At 44.9% G+C, this 23,021-nt stretch overlaps 1 protein-coding gene across 1 annotated transcript in view; it reads right to left on the bottom strand.

Annotated features, from left to right (window-relative positions):
• Positions 1–2,455: 2,455 nt before the first annotated feature.
• Positions 2,456–23,021, bottom strand: part of LOC135292268 (collagen alpha-2(XI) chain-like) — a gene marked incomplete at its 3' end in the record, with an annotated part of 40,363 nt that continues 19,797 nt past the window's right edge. Inside the window, 8 exon segments of the mRNA XM_064406476.1 lie at positions 2,456–2,592; positions 4,709–4,730; positions 4,732–4,968; positions 8,686–8,739; positions 16,487–16,522; positions 17,990–18,043; positions 19,432–19,539; positions 21,400–21,454. Of these exon segments, the coding sequence (XP_064262546.1) occupies positions 2,456–2,592; positions 4,709–4,730; positions 4,732–4,968; positions 8,686–8,739; positions 16,487–16,522; positions 17,990–18,043; positions 19,432–19,539; positions 21,400–21,454 (703 nt within the window).

Below are 23,021 nucleotides of genomic sequence, written 5' to 3'. Positions count from 1 at the left end.
ATTTCAGAGTTTGGGGATTTGGGATTTCAGAGTTTGGGGATTTGGGATTTCAGAGTTTGGGAATTCTGGGATTTCACAGATTTGGGAATTCTGGGATTTCAGAGTTTGGGGATTTGGGATTTCAGCGTTTGGGAATTCTGGGATTTCAGAGTTTGGGAATTCTGGGATTTCAGAGTTTGGGGATTTGGGATTTCACAGATTTGGGAATTCTGGGATTTCAGAGATTTGGGAATTTTGGGATTTCAGAGTTTGGGAATTTTGGGATTTCAGAGATTTGGGAATTCTGGGATTTCAGAGTTTGGGGATTTGGGATTTCACAGATTTGGGAATTCTGGGATTTCAGAGTTTTGGGAATTTGGGATTTCAGAGTTTGGGAATTCTGGGATTTCAGAGATTTGGGAATTTTGGGATTTCAGAGTTTGGGAATTTGGGATTTCAGAGTTTGGGAGTTTGGGGATTTCACAGTCTGGGAATTTTGGGATCACGTGGATTGGGAATTTTGGGATCACGTGGATTGGGAATTTGGGATTTCAGAGATTTGGGAATTTGGGATTTCACAGATTTGGGAATTTGGGATTTCATAGATTTGGGAATTCTGGGATTTCAGAGTTTGGGAATTTGGGATTTCACAGATTTGGGAATTTTGGGATTTCAGAGTTTGGGAATTTGGGATTTCAGAGATTTGGGAATTTGGGATTTCAGAGTTTGGGAATTTGGGATTTCACAGATTTGGGAATTCTGGGATTTCAGAGTTTTTGGAATTTTGGGATTTCACAGATTTGGGAATTCTGGGATTTCAGAGTTTGGGAATTTGGGATTTCAGAGTTTGGGAGTTTGGGGATTTCACAGTCTGGGAATTTTGGGATCACGTGGATTGGGAATTTTGGGATTTCACGGCTTGGGAATTTTGGGGATTTCACATTTTTGGAAATTTTGGGATTCCATGGATTGGGAATTTTGGGATTTGTGGATTTTGGGATTCCATGGATTGGGGAATTTTGGGATCACAATCCTTGGGAGTTTTGGGATTTCACAGTGTGGGAATTCTGAAATTCCAGAGTTTGGGAATTTGGGATTTCAGAGATTTGGGGATTTGGGATTTCAGAGATTTGGGAATTTTGGGATTTCAGAGTTTGGGGGTTTTGAGATTTCATGGATTGGGAATTTTGGGATTTCATGGATTTGGAGATTTTGGGATCTTGGTCCTTGGGAATTTTGGGACTTCAGAGTTTGGGAATTTGGGATTTTGGGGGGTTCTGGGATTCCATGGATTGGGAATTTTGGGATTTCACAGATTTGGGAATTTTGGGATTTCAGAGTTTGGGAATTTTGGGATCCTGAATCCTCAAGAATTTTGGGATTTGGGAATTCCATGGATCGGGAAATTTGGGGATCACAATCCTTGGGAATTTTGGGATTTCACAGATTTGGAATTTTGGGAAACCAGTCCCTCGGAATTTTGGGATTCCATGGATTGGGAATTTGGGGATTTTGGGGATTTTCCAGGGTTTTTTTCTGGATTTTTCAGTTTTTTCCAGGATTTTTTTGGCTTTTTTCAGAAATTTCAGGAATTTTAGGGATTTTTCAGCAATTTTTTCAGTTTTTTTTTCAGGATTTTTGCGTTTTTTTCAGGGATTTTTTTCAGTTTTTTTCAGGGATTTTTTTCAGGGGTTTTTTCGTTTTTTTTTCAGGTTTTTTAAGGGATTTTTTCAGTTTTTTAAGGGATTTTTGCGGATTTTTCAGGGATTTTTTCAGGATTTTTTCAGGATTTTTCCCCATGATTTTTCAGGGTTTTTGCTTGGGGGATTTTTGGTGGTTTTTTGGGTTTTTTGATTTTTTTTTGTTTTGTTTTGGTGGTGGTTTTTTTTGTTTGTTTTTTTTTGTTGTTTTGTTTTTGGTTTGGTTTGGTTTGGTTTGGTTTTTTTGGTGTTTATTTTATTTTATTTTACTTTATTTTATTTTATTTTATTTTATTTTATTTTATTTTATTTTATTTTATTTTATTTTACTTTATTTTATTTTGCTTTATTTTATTTTATTTTATTTTACTTTATTTTATATTACTTCATTTTATTTTATTTTATTTTACTTTATTTTATTTTATTTTACTTTATTTTATTTTATTTTATTTTATTTTATTTTATTTTATTTTATTTTATTTTATTTTATTTTATTTTACTTTATTTTACTTTATTTTATTTTACTTCATTTTATTTTATTTTATTTTACTTTATTTTATTTTATTTTATTTTACTTTATTTTATTTTATTTTATTTTATGTTTACTTTATTTTATTTTTTGTTTTGGTTTTTTCTTTTGGTTTTTTTGGGGTTTTTTTGTGGGTGGTTTTTTTTTTGGGTTTTTTTTTGGTTTTTTTTTTTGTTTTTTTTTTTAGTTTTTTTTTGGTTTTTTTTGGGGGTTTTTTCCCCAGGATATTTTCTGTGTTTCCCCCGGCCTCGGGCCCCTTCCGGAAGGTTCCGCGCACCTCGCGGCTCTGGGGCTGCAGGCAGCTCTCCCCGCCCGCCGTGAAGTTGCAGAAAACGCGGAAGGAATCGCGGGCGCAGCCCTGGTTGGGGTCGATCCAATATTCCCCTGCAAAAACAAACCCAAAACAATCAGATTTCACCCCAAAACCCCCGGATTTCACCCCAAAAAATCAGATTTTCACCCCAAAACCCCCGGATTTCACCCCAAAAAATCAGATTTCACCCCAAAACCCCCGGATTTCACCCCAAAAAATCAGATTTTCACCCCCCAAAAATCAGATTTTTTCCCAAAACCCCCGGATTCGAACCCAAAACAATCAGATTTTTTCCCGAAACCCCCGGATTTCACCCCAAAACAATCAGATTTTTTCCCAAAATCCCCGGATTTCACTGCAAAAAAATCAGATTTTTTCCCAAATTTCACCCCCAAAAAATCAGATTTTTTTCTCCCAAATCACCCGATTTCACCCCAAAACAATCAGATTTTCACACCAAAACAATCAGATTTTTTTTCCTGAAATCCCTGGATTTCACCCCCAAAAATCAGATTTTTTCCCAAATTTCACCCCAAAAAGTCAGATTTTTTTCCCGGATTTCACCCCAAACAATCAGATTTTTTCCCGGATTTCACCCCCAAAAAATCAGATTTTTTCCCAAATTTCCCCCGAACCCTCAGATTTTTTCCCGAAACCCGCGGATTTCACCCCCCAAAAAATCCGATTTTTTCCCAAATTTCACCCCAAAACAATCACATCTTTTCCCAAATTTCACCCCAAAACAAGCAGATTTTTTCCCCAAATCCCCGGATTTCACCCCCAAAAAATCAGCTTTTTCCCAAAATCCCCGGATTTCACCCCAAAAAAATCAGATTTTTCCCCAAAACCCCCGGATTTCACCCCAATAAATCAGATTTTCCCCCCAAACCAATCAGATTTTTTCCCCAAATCCCCGGATTTCACCCCAAAAAATCAGATTTTCACCCAAAAAACCCCAGATTTTTTCCCGAAACCCCCGGATTTCACCCCAATAAATCAAATTTTCACCCCCAAAAAAATCAGATTTTTTCCCCAAATTTCACCCCAAAAAATCAGATTTTTCTCCCAAATTTCACCCCCAAAAAATCAGATTTTTTCCCAAATTTCCCCCGAACCCTCAGATTTTTCCCAAAACCCCCGGATTTCCCCCCAAAAGATCCAATTTTTTCCCAAATTTCACCCCCAAAAAATCAGATTTTTTCCCAAATTTCACCCCAAAAAATCAGATTTTTTCCCAAATTTCACCCCCAAAAATCAGATTTTTTCCCAAATTTCCCCCGAACCCTCAGATTTTTTCCCGAAACCCGCGGATTTCACCCCCAAAAAATCCGATTTTTTCCCAAATTTCACCCCAAAACAATCAGATCTTTTCCCAAATTTCACCCCAAAACAAGCAGATTTTTTCCCCAAATCCCCGGATTTCACCCCCAAAAAATCAGCTTTTTCCCAAAATCCCCGGATTTCACCCCAATAAATCAAATTTTCACCCCAAAAAAAATCAGATTTTTTCCCAAATTTCACCCCAAAAAATCAGATTTTTTCCCAAATTTCACCCCCAAAAAATCAGATTTTTTCCCAAATTTCACCCAAAACAATCAGGTTTTTTTCCCAAATTTCACCCCCAAAAAATCACAATTTTTTCCCAAATTTCACCCCGAACCCCCAGATTTTTCCCAAAACCCCCGGATTTCCCCCAAAAGATCCAATTTTTTCCCAAATCTCACCCCCAAAAAATCAGATTTTTCCCCAAATTTCGCCCCAATAAAACCAGATTTTTCCCGAACGCGCGGATTTCCCCCCAAAAAATCCGATTTTTTCCCAAATTTCACCCCAAAACAATCAGGTTTTTTCCCAAATTTCACCCCAAAAAATCACATTTTTTCCTAAATTTCACCCCAAAACAATCAGGTTTTTTCCCAAATTTCACCCCCAAAAAATCAGATTTTTTCCCAAATTTCCCCCGAACCCTCAGATTTTTTCCCGAAATTCCCGGATTTCACCCCCAAAAAATCAGATTTTCACCCACAAAACAATCCGATTTTTTCCCAAATTTCACCCCAAAGAAATCAGATTTTTTCCCGAAACCCGCGGATTTCACCCCCAAAAAATCCGATTTTTTCCCAAATTTCCCCCTGAACCCCCAGATTTTCCCCAAAACGCCCGGATTTCCCCCCGAATCTCTCTCACCGTCGGGCAGGCGCGGGTGGGCCGAGGCGCAGGTCGCGGCAGGAGCGCGCCGGGTGCTCCCGCGAGCCCGGCGGGTTCCGCAGCCGCTCCAGCTCCGCGCGCAGCCCGCCCAGCACGTCCCCCAGATCCCCCAAATCCCGGAATTCCCGGAATTCCCCGAAATGCGGGAGCTCGCCCCGTTCCGGGGGCGCCGGCAGGGAGCGCTTGGATTTCCGGGGGAGCCGCAGCGGCAGCGGCTGGATGGAGTCGCCCGGAGGGCCCTGCGGGAACGAGCAAAAGTCGGCACAAATCAGGGAAAAAATCGCCGAAATCTCACCCGAAATCGCCGAAATCTGACCCAAATCACTGAAATCTGACCCAAAATTGCCGAAATCTGACCCAAAATCACCGAAATCTGACCCAAAATTGCCAAAATCTGACCCAAAATCACTGAAATCTGACCCGAAATTGCCGAAATCTGACCCAAAATAACGAAAATCTGACCCAAAGTCACGAAATCTGACCCAAAATCACCAAAATCTGACCCCAAATCGCCAAAATCTGACCCAAATCACTGAAATCTGACCCAAATCACTGAAATCTGACCCAAAATCGCCAAAATCTGACCCAAAATCACTGAAATCTGACCCGAAATTGCCGAAATCTGACCCAAAATAACGAAAATCTGACCCAAAATCACGAAATCTGACCCAAAATCACCAAAATCTGACCCCAAAATCGCCAAAATCTGACCCGAAATTGCCGAAATCTGACCCAAAATCACCGAAATCTGACCCAAAATCATGAAATCTGACCCAAAATTGCCGAAATCTGACCCAAAATCACCGAAATCTGACCCAAAATTGCCAAAATCTGACCCAAAATCACTGAAATCTGACCCGAAATTGCCGAAATCTGACCCAAAATAACGAAAATCTGACCCAAAATCACGAAATCTGACCCAAAATCACCAAAATCTGACCCCAAATCGCCAAAATCTGACCCAAAATCACGAAATCTGACCCAAAATCACCGAAATCTGACCCAAAATCATGAAATCTGACCCAAAATTGCCGAAATCTGACCCAAAATCATGAAATTTGACCCAAAATCACCGAAATCTGACCCAAAATCATGAAATCTGGCCCAAAATCACGAAATCTTACCCAAAATCGCCGAAATCTGACCCAAAATTGCCAAAATCTGACCCAAAATCACTGAAATCTGACCCGAAATTGCCGAAATCTGACCCAAAATAACGAAAATCTGACCCAAAATCACCAAAATCTGACCCCAAATCGCCAAAATCTGACCCAAATCACTGAAATCTGGACCAAAATCACGAAATCTGACCCAAAATCGCCAAAATCTGACCCAAAATCATGAAATCTGACCCAAAATCGCCGAAATCTGACCCAAAATCATGAAATTTGACCCAAAATCGCTGAAATCTGACCCAAAATCGCCGAAATCTGACCCAAAATCTCACCCAAAATCACCGAAATCTGACCCAAAATCATGAAATCTGGCCCAAAATCACGAAATCTGACCCAAAATCGCCGAAATCTGACCCAAAATCATGAAATCTGACCCAAATAACCCGAAATCTGGCCCAAAATCATGAAATCTGACCCAAAATCACTGAAATCTGACCCAAAATCGCCGAAATCTGACCCAAAATCACGAAATCTGACCCAAAATCACGAAATCTGACCCAAAATCACGAAATTTGACCCAAAATCACGAAACCTGACCCAAAATCGCCGAAATCTGACCCAAAATCGCCGAAATCTGACCCAAATTCAGAAATCTGACCCAAAATCATGAAATCTGACCCAAAATCGCCGAAATGTGACCCAAAATCGCCGAAATCTGACCCAAATCACCGAAATCTGACCCAAATCACCGAAATCTGACCCAAAATCACGAAATCTGACCCAAAATCGCCGAAATCTGACCCAAAATCATGAAATCTGACCCAAAATCACCAAAATCTGACCCAAAATCACGAAAACTGACCCAAAAATCAGGGACCCAAAATCACAAATCTGACCCAAAATCACAAAATCTGACCCAAATCAAATCTGACCAACCGAAATCTGACCCAAAATCACCGAAATCTGACCCAAAATCACCAAAGTCTGACCCAAAATCACGAAATCTGACCCAAAATCACCGAAATCTGACCCAAAATCGCCGAAATCTGACCCAAAATCACTGAAATCTGACCCAAAATCGCCGAAATCTGACCCAAAATCGCCAAAATCTGACCCCAAATCGCCAAAATCTGACCCAAAATCGCCGAAATCTGACCCAAAATCGCCAAAATCTGACCCCAAATCACCGAAATCTGACCCAAAATCATGAAATCTGACCCAAAATCATGAAATCTGACCCGAAATCGCCGAAATCTGACCCAAAATCACGAAATCTGACCCAAAATCGCCGAAATTGGAGCCAGAAATGCAGCGAAAATCACAGAAATGCCACACGAAATGGCAAAAATCGAACACAAAACTCCCCAAAATCCCCCAAACCCAAATTCCCAAAAAAACCCAAACCCCAAAACCCCCAAAATCCCAAAACCCTAAATCCCTAAAATCTTAAATCCCTAAAACCCTAAACCCCCAAATCCCAAACCCAAACCCCAAACCCCCCAGAACCCAAACCCCAAATCCCAAACCCCTAAAATCCCAAACCCCAAAATCCCCAAAATTTCCCCAAACTCCAAATCCCCCAATTCCCAAACCCCCAAACCCCAAATTCCTCAAATCCCAAACCCCAAAATCCCAAACCCCTAATCCCAAAAAGCCCAAAACCCGAAACCCCAAATCCCCAACCCCAATCCCCAAACCCCAAACTCCCCAAACGCCCAAAATCGCCCAAATCCCTTAAATCCCGAACCCCCAAAAGCCCCAAATCCCTAAACTCCTGAAATCCTGAACCCAAATCCCCAAACACTCCAAACTCCAAAAATCCCAAATCCCCCAAACCCCCAAATCCCCAAAATCCCAAACCCAAACCCCAAAAACCCCAAAACCCCCAAAACCCCAAACCCCAAAACCCCAAAACCCCAAAAACCCCAAAACCCCCAAAACCCCCAAAACCCCAAACCCCAAACCCCAAAACCCCAAAAACCCCAAAACCCCAAATCCCCCAAACGCCAAACCCCAAACCCCAAAACCCAAACCTCAAACCCCACACCCCAAAAACCCCAAACCCCAAATCCCAATTACCCCAAAAACCCCAAAAACCCCAAACTCCAAACCCCAAATCCCAAACCTCAAACCCCAAACCCCAAACCCCAAACCCCAAACCCCAAATCCCAAACCCCAAACCCCAAACCCAAACCCCCCAAACCCCAAACCCCAAACCCCAAACCCCAAACCCCAAACCCCAAACCCAAACCCCAAACCCCAAACCCAAACCCAAACCCCAAACCCCAAACCCAAACCCCAAATCCCAAACCCCAAACCCCAAACCCAAACCCCAAATCCCAAATCCCAAACCCCAAATCCCAAACCCCAAACCCCAAATCCCAAATCCCAAATCCCAAATCCCAAAACCCCAAAAACCCCAAACCCCAAACCCCAAAACCCAAACCCCAAACCCCCAAAATCCCAAACCCCAAAAACCCCAAACCCAAAACCCCCAAACCCCCAAACCCCAAAATCCCAAACCCCAAACCCCAAAAACCCCAAACCCCAAACCCCAAACCCCAAAACCCCAAACCCCAAAACCCCCAAACCCCAAACCCCAAAAACCCCAAACCCCAAACCCCAAAACCCCCAAACCCCAAACCCCAAAAACCCCAAACCCCAAACCCCAAACCCCAAAACCCCAAACCCCAAAACCCCCAAACCCCAAACCCAAACCCCAAACCCCAAATCCCCAAACCCCAAACCCCAAACCCAAACCCCCAAAACCCCAAATCCCAAACCTCAAACCCCAAACCCAAACCCCCAAACCCCAAAACCCCAAACCCCCCGAGTGCTCACGGGGTGTCCGGGGGGCCCGGGGGGTCCCCGCTGTCCTTTGGGTCCCGCTTGGCCCTGCGGGATTGGGGCAAATTCGGGGGATTTTGGGCAAATTTGGGGATATTTGGGGATTTTTTGGTTCTTTGAGGGGAATTTGGGGGATTTTTGGGGGGATTCTGGGGTTTTTGGCGGAATTTGGGGGATTTTTGGGGGGATTCTGGGGTTTTTTTGGGGGAATTTGGGGGATTTTTGGGGGGATTCTGAGGTTTTTTTGGGGAATTTGGGGGATTTTTGGGGTTTTTTGCTGTTTTTTAGGGGATTTTTGGGGGGTTTTGGATTTTTTTGAGTTTTGGGGGATTTTTGAGGGTTTTTTGGGGTTTTTTTTGGGGTCATGTCAGAAGATTTTGGGGAGGGGTCTCAGAGGATTTTGGGGGGGGTTGGGTTTTTTTTGGTTTTTTTTTTTTGTTTTGTTTGTTTTGGGGTTTTTTTGGTGTTTTTGAGGGAATTTTTTGGAGTTTTTTGGGTTTTTTTGGTGTTTTTGTTTTGTTTTTTGGTTTTTTTGGGGTTTTTTTTGGTGGTTCTTAGGGGATTTTTGGGGGTTTTTTTGGGGGGATCTCAGGAGGGTTTTGGGGCAGGGTCCCGGGGGATTTTTGGGGTGGGTTTGGGGCATTTTTGGGTATTTTGGGGGGATTTTGGGGGGTTTTTGGGTTTTTTTTGGGGGGTTTTTAGGGGATTTTTGGGGGTTTTTTGGGGGCCGTGTCAGAAGATTTCGGGGCGGGGTCTCACGGGATTTTTGGGATTTTTTTTTTTTATTTTTGGGTTTTTTGGGGGGAGGTTTGTGGGGTTTTTTTGAGGGGAATTTGGGGGGATTTTTGGGGTTTTTTTGGGTTATTTCAGGGAATTTTTGGGGTTTTTTGGGGGGTCTCAGGAGGGTTTTGGGGCGGGTCTCGGGATTTTTTTGGGGATTTTTGGGGAATTTTGGGAGGATTTTTTGCCTTTTTTGGGGGGGTCTCAGAAGATTTTGGGGCGGGGTCTCACGGGATTTTTTGGGGATTTTTTGGGGATTTTTTGGGGATTTTTTGGTGGTTTTTTTTTGGTTTTTTGCTATTTTTTGGTGTTTTTGAGGGGATTTTTGGGTTTTTTTGGGGGGTCTCAGGAGGGTTTTGGGGCGGGGTCTCGGGGGATTTTTGGGGTGGGTTTGGGGCATTTTTGGGTTTTTTGGGGGGGATTTTTGGGGGTTTTTTGAGGGTTTTTGGCAATTTTGGGGGGAATGTGGGAGCTTTTGCGTTTTTTGGGGGTTTTTTGGGGTTTTTTGGGGTGGTTTTTGGGGTTTTTTGGGGGTTTTTAGGGGATTTTTGGGGTTTTTTTGGGGTCGTGTCAGAAGATTTCGGGGCGGGGTCTCACGGGATTTTTGGGATTTTTTTTTTGTATTTTTGGGGTTTTTTGGGGGAGGTTTTTGGGGGTTTTTTGAGTTTTTTTTGGGGGGATTTGGGGGCATTTTTGGGGGGTTTTTTTATGGGTTATTTTGGGGAAATTTTGGGGGATTTTTGGGGGGATTCGGAGGTTTTTTTGGGGGGAATTTGGGGGATTTTTGGGGTTTCTTTGGTGGTTTTTAGGGGATTTTTTGGGGTTTTTTTGGGGGGTGTCAGGATGGTTTGGGGCGGGGCCTCGGGGGATTTTTGGGGTGGGTTTGGGGTTTTTTGGGGGGGATTTTGGGGAGTTTTTTTGGGGGTTTTTTTGGGTTTTTTAGCGGATTTGGGGGTTTTATTTTGGGGGGGTCCCGGGGGATTTTTGGGGTGGTTTTGGGGTGGTTTTGGGGTATTTTGGGGGGGATTTTTGGGAGTTTTTTTGGGGGTTTTTTTTTGGGTTTTTTAGGGGATTTGGGGGTTTTATTTGAGGGGGTCCCGGGGGATTTTTGGGGTGATTTTGGGGGGGATTTTTGGGAGTTTTTTTGGGTTTTTTAGGGGATTTGGGGGTTTTATTTGGGGGGGGTCCCGGGGGATTTTTGGGGTGATTTTGGGGTATTTTGAGGGAATTTTTGGGAGTTTTTTTGGGGTTTTTTTTTTGGGTTTTTAGGGGATTTGGGGGTTTTATTTGGGGTGGGGTCTCGGGGGATTTTTGGGGTGGGTTTAGGGCGATTTTGGGTGATTTTGGGGTGATTTTGGGGGGGATTTTGGGGAGTTTTTTTGTGGGGTTTTTTTTTTGGGTTTTTTAGGGGATTTGGGGGTTTTATTTGGGGGGGTCCCAGGGGATTTTTGGGGTGGGTTTGGTGTGATTTTGGTGTTTTTTGGGGGGGATTTTTGGGAGTTTTTTTGGGGTTTTTTTGGGGTTTTTTAGGGGATTTGGGGGTTTTATTTGAGGGGGGTCCCGGGGGATTTTTGGGGTGATTTTGGGGTATTTTGGGGGGGATTTTTGGGAGTTTTTTTGTGGTTTTTTTTTTTGGTTTTTTAGGGGATTTGGGGGTTTTATTTGGGGCGGGGTCTCGGGGGATTTTTGGGGTGATTTTGGGGTTTTTTTGGTGTTTTTGAGGGAATTTTTTGGGGTGTTTTTTTGGGTTTTTAGGGGATTTGGGGGTTTTATTTGAGGGGGTCCCGGGGGATTTTTGGGGTGATTTTGGGTGATTTTGGGGGGGATTTTTGGGAGTTTTTTTGTGGGTTTTTTTTTGGGTTTTTAGGGGATTTGGGGGTTTTATTGGGGGGGGTCCCGGGGGATTTTTGGGGTGATTTTGGGGTATTTTGGGGGGGATTTTGGGGAGTTTTTTTGTGGTTTTTTTTTTTTGGGTTTTTAGGGGATTTGAGGGTTTTATTTGGGGCGGGGTCTCGGGGGATTTTTGGGGTGATTTTGGGGTTTTTTTGGTGTTTTTGAGGGAATTTTTTGGGGTGTTTTTTTGGGTTTTTAGGGGATTTGGGGGTTTTATTTGGGGGGGTCCCGGGGGATTTTTGGGGTGGTTTTGGGGTGATTTTGGGGGGGATTTTTGGGAGTTTTTTTGGGGTGTTTTTTTTGGGTTTTTAGGGGATTTGGGGGTTTTATTTGGGGCGGGGGTCTCGGGGGATTTTTGGGGTGATTTTGGTGTTTTTTTGGTGTTTTTGAGGGAGTTTTTTTGGGGGTTTTTTTTGGGTTTTTTAGGGGATTTGGGGGTTTGATTTGGGGGGGGTCCCGGGGATTTTTGGGGTGATTTTGGGGTATTTTGGGGGGGATTTTTGGGAGTTTTTTGTGTTTTTTTTTTTTTTTGGGGTTTTTAGGGGATTTGGGGGTTTTATTTGGGGGGGGTCTCGGGGGATTTTCGGGGTGATTTTGGGGTATTTTTGGTGTTTTTGAGGGAGTTTTTTTGGGGGGGTTTTTTGGGGTTTTTTAGGGGATTTGGGGTTTTATTTGAGGGGGTCCCGGGGGATTTTTGGGGTGATTTTGGGGTATTTTGGGGGGGATTTTTGGGAGTTTTTTTGGGGTTTTTTTTTGGGGTTTTTAGGGGATTTGGGGGTTTTATTTGAGGGGGTTCCGGGGGATTTTTGGGGTGGGTTTGGGGTTTTTTTTGGTGTTTTTGAGGGAATTTTTTGGGGTGTTTTTTTTGGTTTTTAGGGGATTTGGGGGTTTTATTTGGGGGGGGTCCCGGGGGATTTTTGGGGTGATTTTGGGGTATTTTGGGGGGGATTTTGGGGAGTTTTTTTGTGGTTTTTTTTTTTGGGTTTTTAGGGGATTTGAGGGTTTTATTTGGGGCGGGGTCTCGGGGGATTTTTGGGGTGATTTTGGGGTTTTTTTGGTGTTTTTGAGGGAATTTTTTGGGGTGTTTTTTTGGGTTTTTAGGGGATTTGGGGGTTTTATTTGGGGGGGTCCCGGGGGATTTTTGGGGTGATTTTGGTGTTTTTTGGGGGGGATTTTTGGGAGTTTTTTTTTGGGTTTTTTTTGGGGGTTTTAGGGGATTTGGGGGTTTTATTTGGGGGGGGGTCCCGGGGGATTTTTGGGGTGGGTTTGGGGTGATTTTGGGGGGGATTTTTGGGAGTTTTTTTTGGTTTTTTAGGGGATTTGGGGGTTTTATTTGAGGGGGTCCCGGGGGACTTTTGGGGTGATTTTGGGGGGGATTTTTGGGAGTTTTTTTGGGTTTTTTAGGGGATTTGGGGGTTTTATTTGGGGGGGGTCCCAGGGGATTTTTGGGGTGGTTTTGGGGTGATTTTGGGGTGATTTTGGGGGGGATTTTTGGGAGTTTTTTTGTGGGTTTTTTTTTGGGTTTTTAGGGGATTTGGGGGTTTTATTGGGGGGGGTCCCGGGGGATTTTTGGGGTGGGTTTGGGGTATTTTGGGGGGGATTTTTTGGAGTTTTTTTGGGGTGTTTTTTTTTTGGGTTTTTTAGGGGATTTGGGGGTTTTATTTGGGGGGGGTCCCGGGGGATTTTTGGGGTGATTTTGGGGTATTTTGGGGGGGATTTTTGGGAGTTTTTTTGGGGTTGTTTTTTTGGTTTTTAGGGGATTTGGGGGTTTTATTTGGGGGGGTTCCCGGGGGATTTTTGGGGTGATTTTGGTGTTTTTTTGGTGTTTTTGAGGGAGTTTTTTTGGGGGTTTTTTTGGGTTTTTTAGGGGATTTGGGGGTTTTATTTGAGGGGGGTCCCGGGGGATTTTTGGGGTGATTTTGGGGTGATTTTGGGGGGGATTTTAGGGAGTTTTTTTGGGGTTTTTTTTGGGGTTTTTAGGGGATTTGGGGGTTTTATTTGGGGGGGGTCTCGGGGGATTTTCGGGGTGATTTTGGGGTATTTTTGGTGTTTTTGAGGGAGTTTTTTTGGGGGGGTTTTTTGGGGTTTTTTAGGGGATTTGGGGGTTTTATTTGAGGGGGTCCCGGGGGACTTTTGGGGTGATTTTGGGGGGGATTTTTGGGAGTTTTTTTGGGTTTTTTAGGGGATTTAGGGGTTTTATTTCGGGGGGGTCCCGGGGGATTTTTGGGGTGGGTTTAGGGTGATTTTGGGGTATTTTGAGGGAATTTTTGGGAGTTTTTTTGGGGTTTTTTTTTTGGGTTTTTAGGGGATTTGGGGGTTTTATTTGGGGTGGGGTCTCGGGGGATTTTTGGGGTGGGTTTAGGGCGATTTTGGGGTGATTTTGGGGGGGATTTTGGGGAGTTTTTTTGTGGGGTTTTTTTTTGGGTTTTTTAGGGGATTTGGGGGTTTTATTTGGGGGGGGTTCCGGGGGATTTTTGGGGTGATTTTGGGGTATTTTGGGGGCGATTTTGGGGAGTTTTTTTGGGGTTTTTTTTTGGGTTTTTTAGGGGATTTGGGGGTTTTATTTGGGGGGGGTCTCGGGGGATTTTTGGGGTGATTTTGGTGGTTTTTTGGTGTTTTTGAGGGAGTTTTTTTGGGGTTTTTTTTTGGGTTTTTTAGGGGATTTGGGGGTTTTATTTGAGGGGGTCCCGGGGGATTTTTGGGGTGATTTTGGGGGGGATTTTTGGAGTTTTTTTGGGTTTTTTAGGGGATTTGGGGGTTTTATTTCGGGGGGGTCCCGGGGGATTTTTGGGGTGATTTTGGGGTATTTTGAGGGAATTTTTGGGAGTTTTTTTGGGGTTTTTTTTTTGGGTTTTTAGGGGATTTGGGGGTTTTATTTGGGGTGGGGTCTCGGGGGATTTTTGGGGTGGGTTTAGGGCGATTTTATGGTGATTTTGGGGTGATTTTGGGGGGGATTTTGGGGAGTTTTTTTGTGGGGTTTTTTTTTGGGTTTTTTAGGGGATTTGGGGGTTTTATTTGGGGGGGTCCCGGGGGATTTTTGGGGTGGGTTTGGTGTGATTTTGGTGTTTTTTGGGGGGGATTTTTGGGAGTTTTTTTGGGGTTTTTTTGGGGTTTTTAGGGGATTTGGGGGTTTTATTTGAGGGGGGTCCCGGGGATTTTTGGGGTGATTTTGGGGTGATTTTGGGGTGATTTTGGGGGGGATTTTTGGGAGGTTTTTTTTTTTTTTTTTGGGGGGTTTTTAGGGGATTTGGGGGTTTTATTTGGGGCGGGGTCTCGGGGGATTTTCGGGGGTGATTTTGGGGTATTTTTGGTGTTTTTGAGGGAGTTTTTTTGGGGTGTTTTTTTGGGTTTTTAGGGGATTTGGGGGTTTTATTGGGGGGGGTCCCGGGGGATTTTTGGGGTGATTTTGGGGTATTTTGGGGGGGATTTTGGGGAGTTTTTTTGGGGTTTTTTGGGGGGTTTTAGGGGATTTGGGGGTTTTATTTGAGGGGGTCCCGGGGGATTTTTGGGGTGATTTTGGGGTGATTTTGGGGGGGATTTTGGGGAGTTTTTTTGGGGTGTTTTTTTGGGGGTTTTAGGGGATTTGGGGGTTTTATTTGGGGGGGGGTCCCGGGGGATTTTTGGGGTGATTTTGGGGTGATTTTGGGGGGGATTTTGGGGAGTTTTTTTGTGGTTTTTTTTTTTGGTTTTTTAGGGGATTTGGGGGTTTTATTTGGGGCGGGGTCTCGGGGGATTTTTGGGGTGATTTTGGGGTTTTTTTGGTGTTTTTGAGGGAGTTTTTTTGGGGTTGTTTTTTTTGGGTTTTTTAGGGGATTTGGGGGTTTTATTTGGGGGGGGTCCCGGGGGATTTTTGGGGTGATTTTGGGGTGATTTTGGGGGGGATTTTTGGGAGTTTTTTTGGGTTTTTTAGGGGATTTGGGGGTTTTATTTGAGGGGGTCCCGGGGGATTTTTGGGGTGATTTTGGGGGGGATTTTTGGGAGTTTTTTTGGGTTTTTTTGGGGATTTAGGGGTTTTATTTCGGGGGGGTCCCGGGGGATTTTTGGGGTGATTTTGGTGTTTTTTGGGGGGGATTTTTGGGAGTTTTTTTGGGTTTTTTTTTGGGGTTTTTAGGGGATTTGGGGGTTTTATTTGGGGGGGTTCTGGGGGATTTTTGGGGTGATTTTGGGGTATTTTGAGGGAATTTTTGGGAGTTTTTTTGGGTTTTTTTTTGGGGTTTTTAGGGGATTTGGGGGGTTTTATTTGGGGGGGGTCCCGGGGGATTTTTGGGGTGATTTTGGGGTATTTTGGGGGGGATTTTTGGGAGTTTTTTGGTTTTTTTTTTTTTTTTGGGGTTTTTAGGGGATTTGGGGGTTTTATTTGGGGGGGGTCTCGGGGGATTTTCGGGGTGATTTTGGGGTATTTTTGGTGTTTTTGAGGGAGTTTTTTTGGGGGGGTTTTTTGGGGTTTTTAGGGGATTTGGGGGTTTTATTTGGGGGGGGTTCCGGGGGATTTTTGGGGTGGTTTTGGGGTATTTGGGGGGGATTTTTAGGAGTTTTTTTGGGGTTTTTTTGGGTTTTTTAGGGGATTTGGGGGTTTTATTTGAGGGGGGTCCCGGGGGATTTTTGGGGTGATTTTGGGGTATTTGGGGGGGATTTTTGGGAGTTTTTTTGGGGTTTTTTTTTTGGGTTTTTTAGGGGATTTGGGGGTTTTATTTGGGGGGGTTCCGGGGGATTTTTGGGGTGATTTTGGGGGTTTTTTTGGTGTTTTTGAGGGAATGTTTTTGAGGTTTTTTTTGGGTTTTTTTTGGTTTTTTTAGGGGATTTGGGGGTTTTATTTTGGGGGGGTCTCGGGGGATTTTCGGGGTGATTTTGGGGGTTTTTTGGTGTTTTTGAGGGAGTTTTTTTGGGGTTGTTTTTTTGGGTTTTTTAGGGGATTTGGGGGTTTTATTTGGGGCGGGGTCCCGGGGGATTTTTGGGGTGGGTTTGGTGTGATTTTGGTGTTTTTTGGGGGGGATTTTTAGGAGTTTTTTTGGGGTTTTTTTGGGGTTTTTTCGGGGATTTGGGGTTTTATTTGGGGCGGGGTCTCGGGGGATTTTCGGGGTGGTTTTGCGGCGATTTTGGGGTATTTTGGGGGGGGTCTCACCATGGCTCCTTTGGCTCCTTTGGGCCCGGCCGGACCCTGCGGGGGAGGGGAAAAAGGGGAGGGGTCAAAAATCCGGGGATTTTGGGGAGATTTTGGGGGATTTTGGGGAAATTCGGGGAATTTCGGAGGGTTTGGGGAAGGAATTTTGGGGAAATTCTGGGGAATTTTGGGGAAAGGGAAATTGGGGAGGGGGGTTTGGGGAAAAAGGGAAATTTGGGAATTTGGGGAATTTTGGGGAGGGGGAATTTCGGGGAAGGAATTTGGCGAGGAGAATTCTGGGAAGGGAATTTTGGGGGAATTTGGGGAATTTTGGAAAATTTGGGAGGGGGAATTTGGGAATTTGGGGAATTTTGGGGGGATTTGGGGAATTTTGGGAAAAGGGAAATTGGGGAGGGGGATTTGGAGAAAAGGGAAATTTTGGGGAATTTTGGGGAGGAAAATTCTGGGAAGGGAATTTTGGGGAGGGGGACGTGGAGAAGAAATTTTGGGGAAATTTTGGGGGATTTTGGGAAAAGGGAAATTGGGGAGGGGGATTTGGGGTGGGGAAATTTGGGGGATTTTGGGGAATTTTGGAAAATTTTGGGAGGGGGATTTTGGGGAGGGGGAATTTGGGGAATTTTGGGGGATCTGGGGAAGGAATTTTGGGGAAATTTTGGGGAAATTTTGGGGAATTTGGGGAATTTTGGGGAAGGAATTTGGGGAGGAAAATTCTGGGAAGGGAATTTTGGGAAGGGGATTTTGGGGATTTGGGAATTTTGGGGATTTTGGGGAAGGGGAATTCGGGGAGGAGAATTTTGGGAGGGGAATTTGGGGAGGGGGATTTGGGGATTTTGAGGAAATTTTGGGGAATTGGGAGGGGGAATTTTGGGATTTGGGGAATTCTGGGGAAGGAATTTTAGGGATTTTGGGGATGAAATTTTGGGGATTTTGGGGAATTTTGGGGGAATTTTGGGGTTTTGGGGAATTGGGGATTTTGGGGAGGAAAATTCTGGGAAGGGAATTTCGGGGAGGGAATTTTGGGATTTTGGGAAGGGGAATTTGGGAAATTTTGGGGAGGGGGAATTTTGGGAAGGAGATTTTGGGGGAATTTGGGGGGATTTTGGGGAGGGAAATTCTGTGAAATTTGGGATTTTGGGGAGGGGAATTTTGGGATTTTGGGAAGTTTTAGGGATTTTGGGAGGGGATTTTTGGGAATTTTGGGGAAGGAATTTGGGAAATTTTGGGGAGAGGGAATTTGAGGAGGGGGAATTTTGGGAAGGAGATTTTGAGGGGAATTTTGGGGATTTCAGGGAATTTTGGGGATTTGGGGGAAGGGAATTTGGGGGAATTGGGGATTTTGGGGAATTGGGGATTTTGGGGAGGGGGAATTTTGGGAAGAAGATTTTGGGGGGATTTGGGGGCAATTTGGGGAGGGGATTTTAGGGGAATTTGGGGAAGGAAATTCTGGGAATTTTGGGGATTTTGGGGAGGGAATTTTGGGGATTTGGGGCGGGGGTCGCTCACGGGGTGTCCGGGGGGTCCCGAGGGTCCCAAGGCTCCGGCGGCTCCGGGGATCCCCTGGGAATTGTGGAGAGACCCCCCAAAAAATTACCCACCCAAAATCCCCCAAATTTCCCCCAAATGCCCCAAATTTCCCCCAAACGCCTTTTTCCTCCCAAAATCCCATTTTTCCCCCCAAATCCCATCCCAGAAATTGCATTTTTTCCCCCAAATCCCCCTTTTTATCCCCAAAAATCCCCTTTTCCCAAAAAAAATCCCCTTTTCCCCCCCCAAATCCCATTTTGTCCCCAAAATTTCCCATTTCCCCACCAAAGTCCCATTTTTTCCACATTTTTTCCCATTCTCCCCCCAAATTTCCATTTTTTTCCCCTAAAAATCCCCAACCCAGTTCCCATTTTTTTCCTTCTTCCCCCAAAATCCCCATTTTTAACCCCAAAATCCCCATTTTTAACCCCAAAATCCCCATTTTTCACCCATTTTCCCCCATTTTTTCTCCAAAAATCCACATTTTTCCCCATTTTTTCCCAAAATCCCGCTTTTTCACCCCATTTTTTCGCTCACCGTGTCCCCCTTGATCCCAGAGGTCTCAGTTCCAGTTTTTCCCCATTTCCCCCCGACCAAAACCCCATTTTTAACCCATTTTAACCCATTTTTAACCCTTTTTTTCTCCAAAAACCCCCACTTTTCCCCATTTTTTCCCAAAATCCGGGTTTTTCACCCCCAGAATCGCCCATGTTTTTTGGCTCACCGCGTCCCCCTTGGTGCCGGGGCTCCCTTGGGGCCCGGGCCGGCCGTGCTCCTCTTTGTCCCCCCCAAAATCCCCATTTTTAACCCTTTTTTTTCTCCAAAAACCCCCATTTTTTCCCAAAATCCCGCTTTTTCACCCCAAAATCGCCCATGTTTTTTGGCTCACCGCGTCCCCCTGGGTGCCGGCGCTCCCGGGGGGCCCGGGCCGGCCCCGCTCCCCTTTGTCCCCCCAAAATCCCCATTTTTCACCCATTTTCCCCCATTTTTTCTCCAAAAATCCACATTTTTTTCCCATTTTTCCCCAAAATCCCGCTTTTTCCCCCCATTTTTTCGCTCACCGTGTCCCCCTTGATCCCAGAGGTCTCAGTTCCATTTTTTCCCCATTTCCCCCCCGACCAAAACCCATTTTTACCCATTTTTAACCCATTTTTTCCCATTTTTTCCCCCAAAATCCCCATTTTCCCCCATTTTCCCCCATTTTTCCCAAAATCCCGCTTTTTCACCCCATTTTTTTGCTGCTCACCGTGTGCCCCTTTGTCCTGGAGTTCCCCGTTCCATTTTTTACCCATTTTCCCCTGACCAAAACCCCATTTTTAACCCATTTTTTCCCATTTTTTCCCCCAAAATCCCCATTTTTCCCCATTTTTCCCATTTTTTCCCAAAATCCGGGTTTTTCACCCCATTTTGTTGCTGCTCACCGTGTCCCCCTTGGCGCCGGCGCTCCCGGGGGGCCCGGGCCGGCCCCGCTCCCCTTTGTCCCCCGGCTCCCCGGGGGGGCCCAGCAGCCCCAGCAGCCCCGGGTGACCCTGAAACGGGGAGAAAAATCCCGATTTTGGGCAAAAACGGAATTTGGGGGAATTATGGGATTTTGGGGGGAAATTCAGGGATTTTGGGAAAAAAGGAATTTTTAGGAGTTTAAAAAAAGGATTTTTTGGGAGAAAAACTCAGGATTTGGGGGGAAAAAAGGGAATTTTTTTGGGGGGAAAACCGTGAATTTTTGAGGGAAAAAATTGGGGATTTTGGGAAAATTCCTGAGTTTTGGGAGGGAAATACGGGGAATTTGGGGAGAAAAAATGGGATTTTAGGAAAAAAGGAATTTTTTGGGGGGGAAAAGGGATTTTTTGGGAGAAAAACTCGGGATTTTGGGGGGAAAAAGGGAATTTTCTGGGGGGGAAATGGGAATTTTTTGGGGGGGAAATTCCTGAATTTTGGGAGGGAAAAAAGGGAATTTGGGGAGAAAAAATGGGATTTTAGGAAAAAAAGGGAATTTGGGGGGAAAAAGGGATTTTTTGGGAGAAAAACTCGGGATTTTGGGGGGAAAAAGGAATGTTTTGTGGGGAAAAAAGGGAATTTTTGGGGGGGAAAGAATCGGGGATTTTGGGAAAATTCCTGAATTGTGGGGCGGGAAAAAAAAAGGGAATTTGGGCAAATTCGGGAATATTTTGGGGAGAGAAAATGGGATTTTGGGAAAAAAGGGAATTTTTTGAGGAAAAAAGGGAATTTTTTGGGAGAAAAAGTGGGGATTTTGGGGGAAAAAGGGAATTTTTTTGGGGGAAAACTGTGAATTCTTGAGGGAAAAAATCCGGGATTTTGGGAAAATTCTTGAATTTTGGAGGGAAAAACGGGAATTTGGGGAGAAAAAATGGGATTTTAGGAAAAAAAGGGGATTTTGGGGGGGAAAAAGGATTTTTTGGGAGAAAAACTCGGGATTTGGGGGGGGAAATGGGAATTTTTTGGGGGGGAAAAAAGGGAATTTTTGAGGGAAAAAATCCGGGATTTTGGGAAAATTCCTGAATTTTGGGCGGGAAAAAAGGGAATTTGGGCAAATTTGGGAATATTTGGGGAAAAAGCAGGGATTTTGGGGGGAAATACCGGGATTTTTGGGGTTCCTGCGGAGGGATTTTGGGGCTCCCAACGCCCCCAGATTTGGGGGAATTTTTTTGGGATTTGGACGTTTTGGGAATTTCGGGAATTTTGGGAGGAATTTTGGGGATTTTGGGGTTCCTGACCTCCCCAGATTTGGGGGATTTTGGGGGGATTTCTTTCCTTTTGGGTTTTGGGGGGGCTTTAGGTTTTTTTTGGGGGGGGGGAATTTTGGGGTTTTTTTTTTTGATTTTGGGATTTTTGGGGAATTTGGGTGGATTTTGGGGTTTTAGGGGTTTTTGGGGGGAATTTTGGGGGATTTTGGGGGGATTATTTGGATTTTGGGCGGGTTCTGGGCAGATTTTTTTGGATTTTGGTTTTTGGGGTTTTTTTTGGGGTGTTTTTGGGGTGAATTTTGGGGAGATTTGGGTGGATTTTGGGGGGATTTGGGGTGGATTTTAGGCGGGTTCTGGGGAGATTTTTTGGATTTTGGGGTTTTGGGGGCATTTTGGGTGAATTTTGGGGTTTTGGGGGATTTTGGGTGGATTTTGGGGCGATTTTTTTGTGTTTTGGGCTTTTTTGGGGCGATTTTGGGTGCACTTGAGGGGGGTTTGGGGGGATTTTTTTTTATTTTGGTTTTCGGGATTTTTTTTCGGTGGATTTTGGGGAGGATTTTGGGGTTTTGGGTGGATTTTGTGTGGGTTTTGGGGTTTTTTGGGGGGATTTTGGGGGATTTTTTTCGATTTTGGGTGGATTTGGGGGTGTATTTTGGGGTGAATTTGGGGGTTTTTGGGGTCTCTCACCTTCTCCCCCTTGGCTCCGGTGTCTCCCTTCAGGCCGGGCAGGCCGGGGGGGCCCCTGCGGGGTTTGGGGTCAATGGGGGTCCCCTTTTGGGGGAAAATCCCCCTTTTTTGGGGGAGAATCCCCCTTTTTTGGGGGGGAATCCCCTTTTTGGGGGAGAATCCCCCTTTTTTGGGGGGAATCCCCTTTTTGGGGGAGAATCCCCCTTTTTTGGGGGGGAATCGGGAATCCCCCTTTTTTGGGATCCCTTTTTTGGGATCCCTTTTTTGGGGAGAATCCCCCTTTTTTGGGGTCCCATTTTTGGGGAGAATCCCCTTTTTTGGGATTCCTTTTTTGGGGGAATCCCCCTTTTTTGGGATCCCTTTTCTGGGGGAATCCCTCTTTTTTGGGATCCCTTTTTTGGGGAGAATCCCCCTTTTTTGGGATCCCTTTTTTGGGGAGAATCCCCCTTTTTTGGGATCCCTTTTTTGGGGGGAATCCCCCTTTTTTGGGGAGAATCCCCCTTTTTTGGGAATCCCCTTTTTTGGGGAGAATCCCCTTTTTTGGGGAGAATCCCCCTTTTTTGGGATCCCATTTTTGGGGAGAATCCCCTTTTTTGGGGGAATCCCCCTTTTTTGGGGGAATCCCCCTTTTTTGGGAATCCCCCTTTTTTGGGGAGGATCCCCCTTTTTTGGGGAGAATCCCCCTTTTTTGGGGAGAATCCCCTTTTTTGGGGGGAATCCCCCTTTTTTGAGGGGAATCCCCCTTTTTTGGGGAGAATCCCCCTTTTTTGGGGAGAATCCCCCTTTTTTGGGGAGAATCCCCCTTTTTTGGGATCCCTTTTTTGGGGGAATCCCCCTTTTTTGGGATCCCCTTTTGGGGGGGAATCCCCCTTTTTTGGGAATCCCCCTTTTTTGGGGAGAATCCCCCTTTTTTGGGAATCCCCCTTTTTTGGGGGGAATCCCCTTTTCTGGGGAGAATCCCCCTTTTTTGGGGAGAATCCCCCTTTTTTGGGATCCCTTTTTTGGGGAGAATCCCCCTTTTTTGGGATCCCCCTTTTTGGGAATCCCCCTTTTTTGGGATCCCTTTTTTGGGGGAATCCCCCTTTTTAGGGGGAATCCCCCTTTTTTGGGGAGAATCCCCCTTTTTTGGGATCCCTTTTTTGGGGAGAATCCCCCTTTTTTGGGATCCCTTTTTTGGGGGAATCCCCCTTTTTTGGGATCCTTTTTTGGGGGAATCCCCCTTTTTTGGGATCCTTTTTTGGGGAGAATCCCCCTTTTTTGGGATCCCCCTTTTTTGGGGAGAATCCCCCTTTTTTGGGGAGAATCCCCCTTTTTTGGGATCCCTTTTTTGGGGGGGAATCCCCCTTTTTTGGGATCCCTTTTTTGGGGAGGATCCCCCTTTTTTGGGATCCCTTTTTTTGGGGAGAATCCCCCTTTTTTGGGAATCCCCCTTTTTTTGGGATCCGTTTTTTTGGGGAGAATCCCCCTTTTTTGGGATCCCTTTTTTGGGGGAATCCCCCTTTTTTGGGATCCCTTTTTTGGGGGAATCCCCCTTTTTTGGGATCCCTTTTTTGGGGGAATCCCCCTTTTTTGGGATCCCTTTTTTGGGGAGAATCCCTCTTTTTGGGAATCCCCCTTTTTTT

The sequence above is a fragment of the Passer domesticus genome, unplaced genomic scaffold, assembly GCF_036417665.1.
Source record: "Passer domesticus isolate bPasDom1 unplaced genomic scaffold, bPasDom1.hap1 HAP1_SCAFFOLD_261, whole genome shotgun sequence".
In the NCBI taxonomy this organism is placed as follows: domain Eukaryota; kingdom Metazoa; phylum Chordata; class Aves; order Passeriformes; family Passeridae; genus Passer; species Passer domesticus.
Note: the sequence above shows the minus strand (reverse complement) of the source record. Positions and strands in the feature narration are given on the sequence as shown.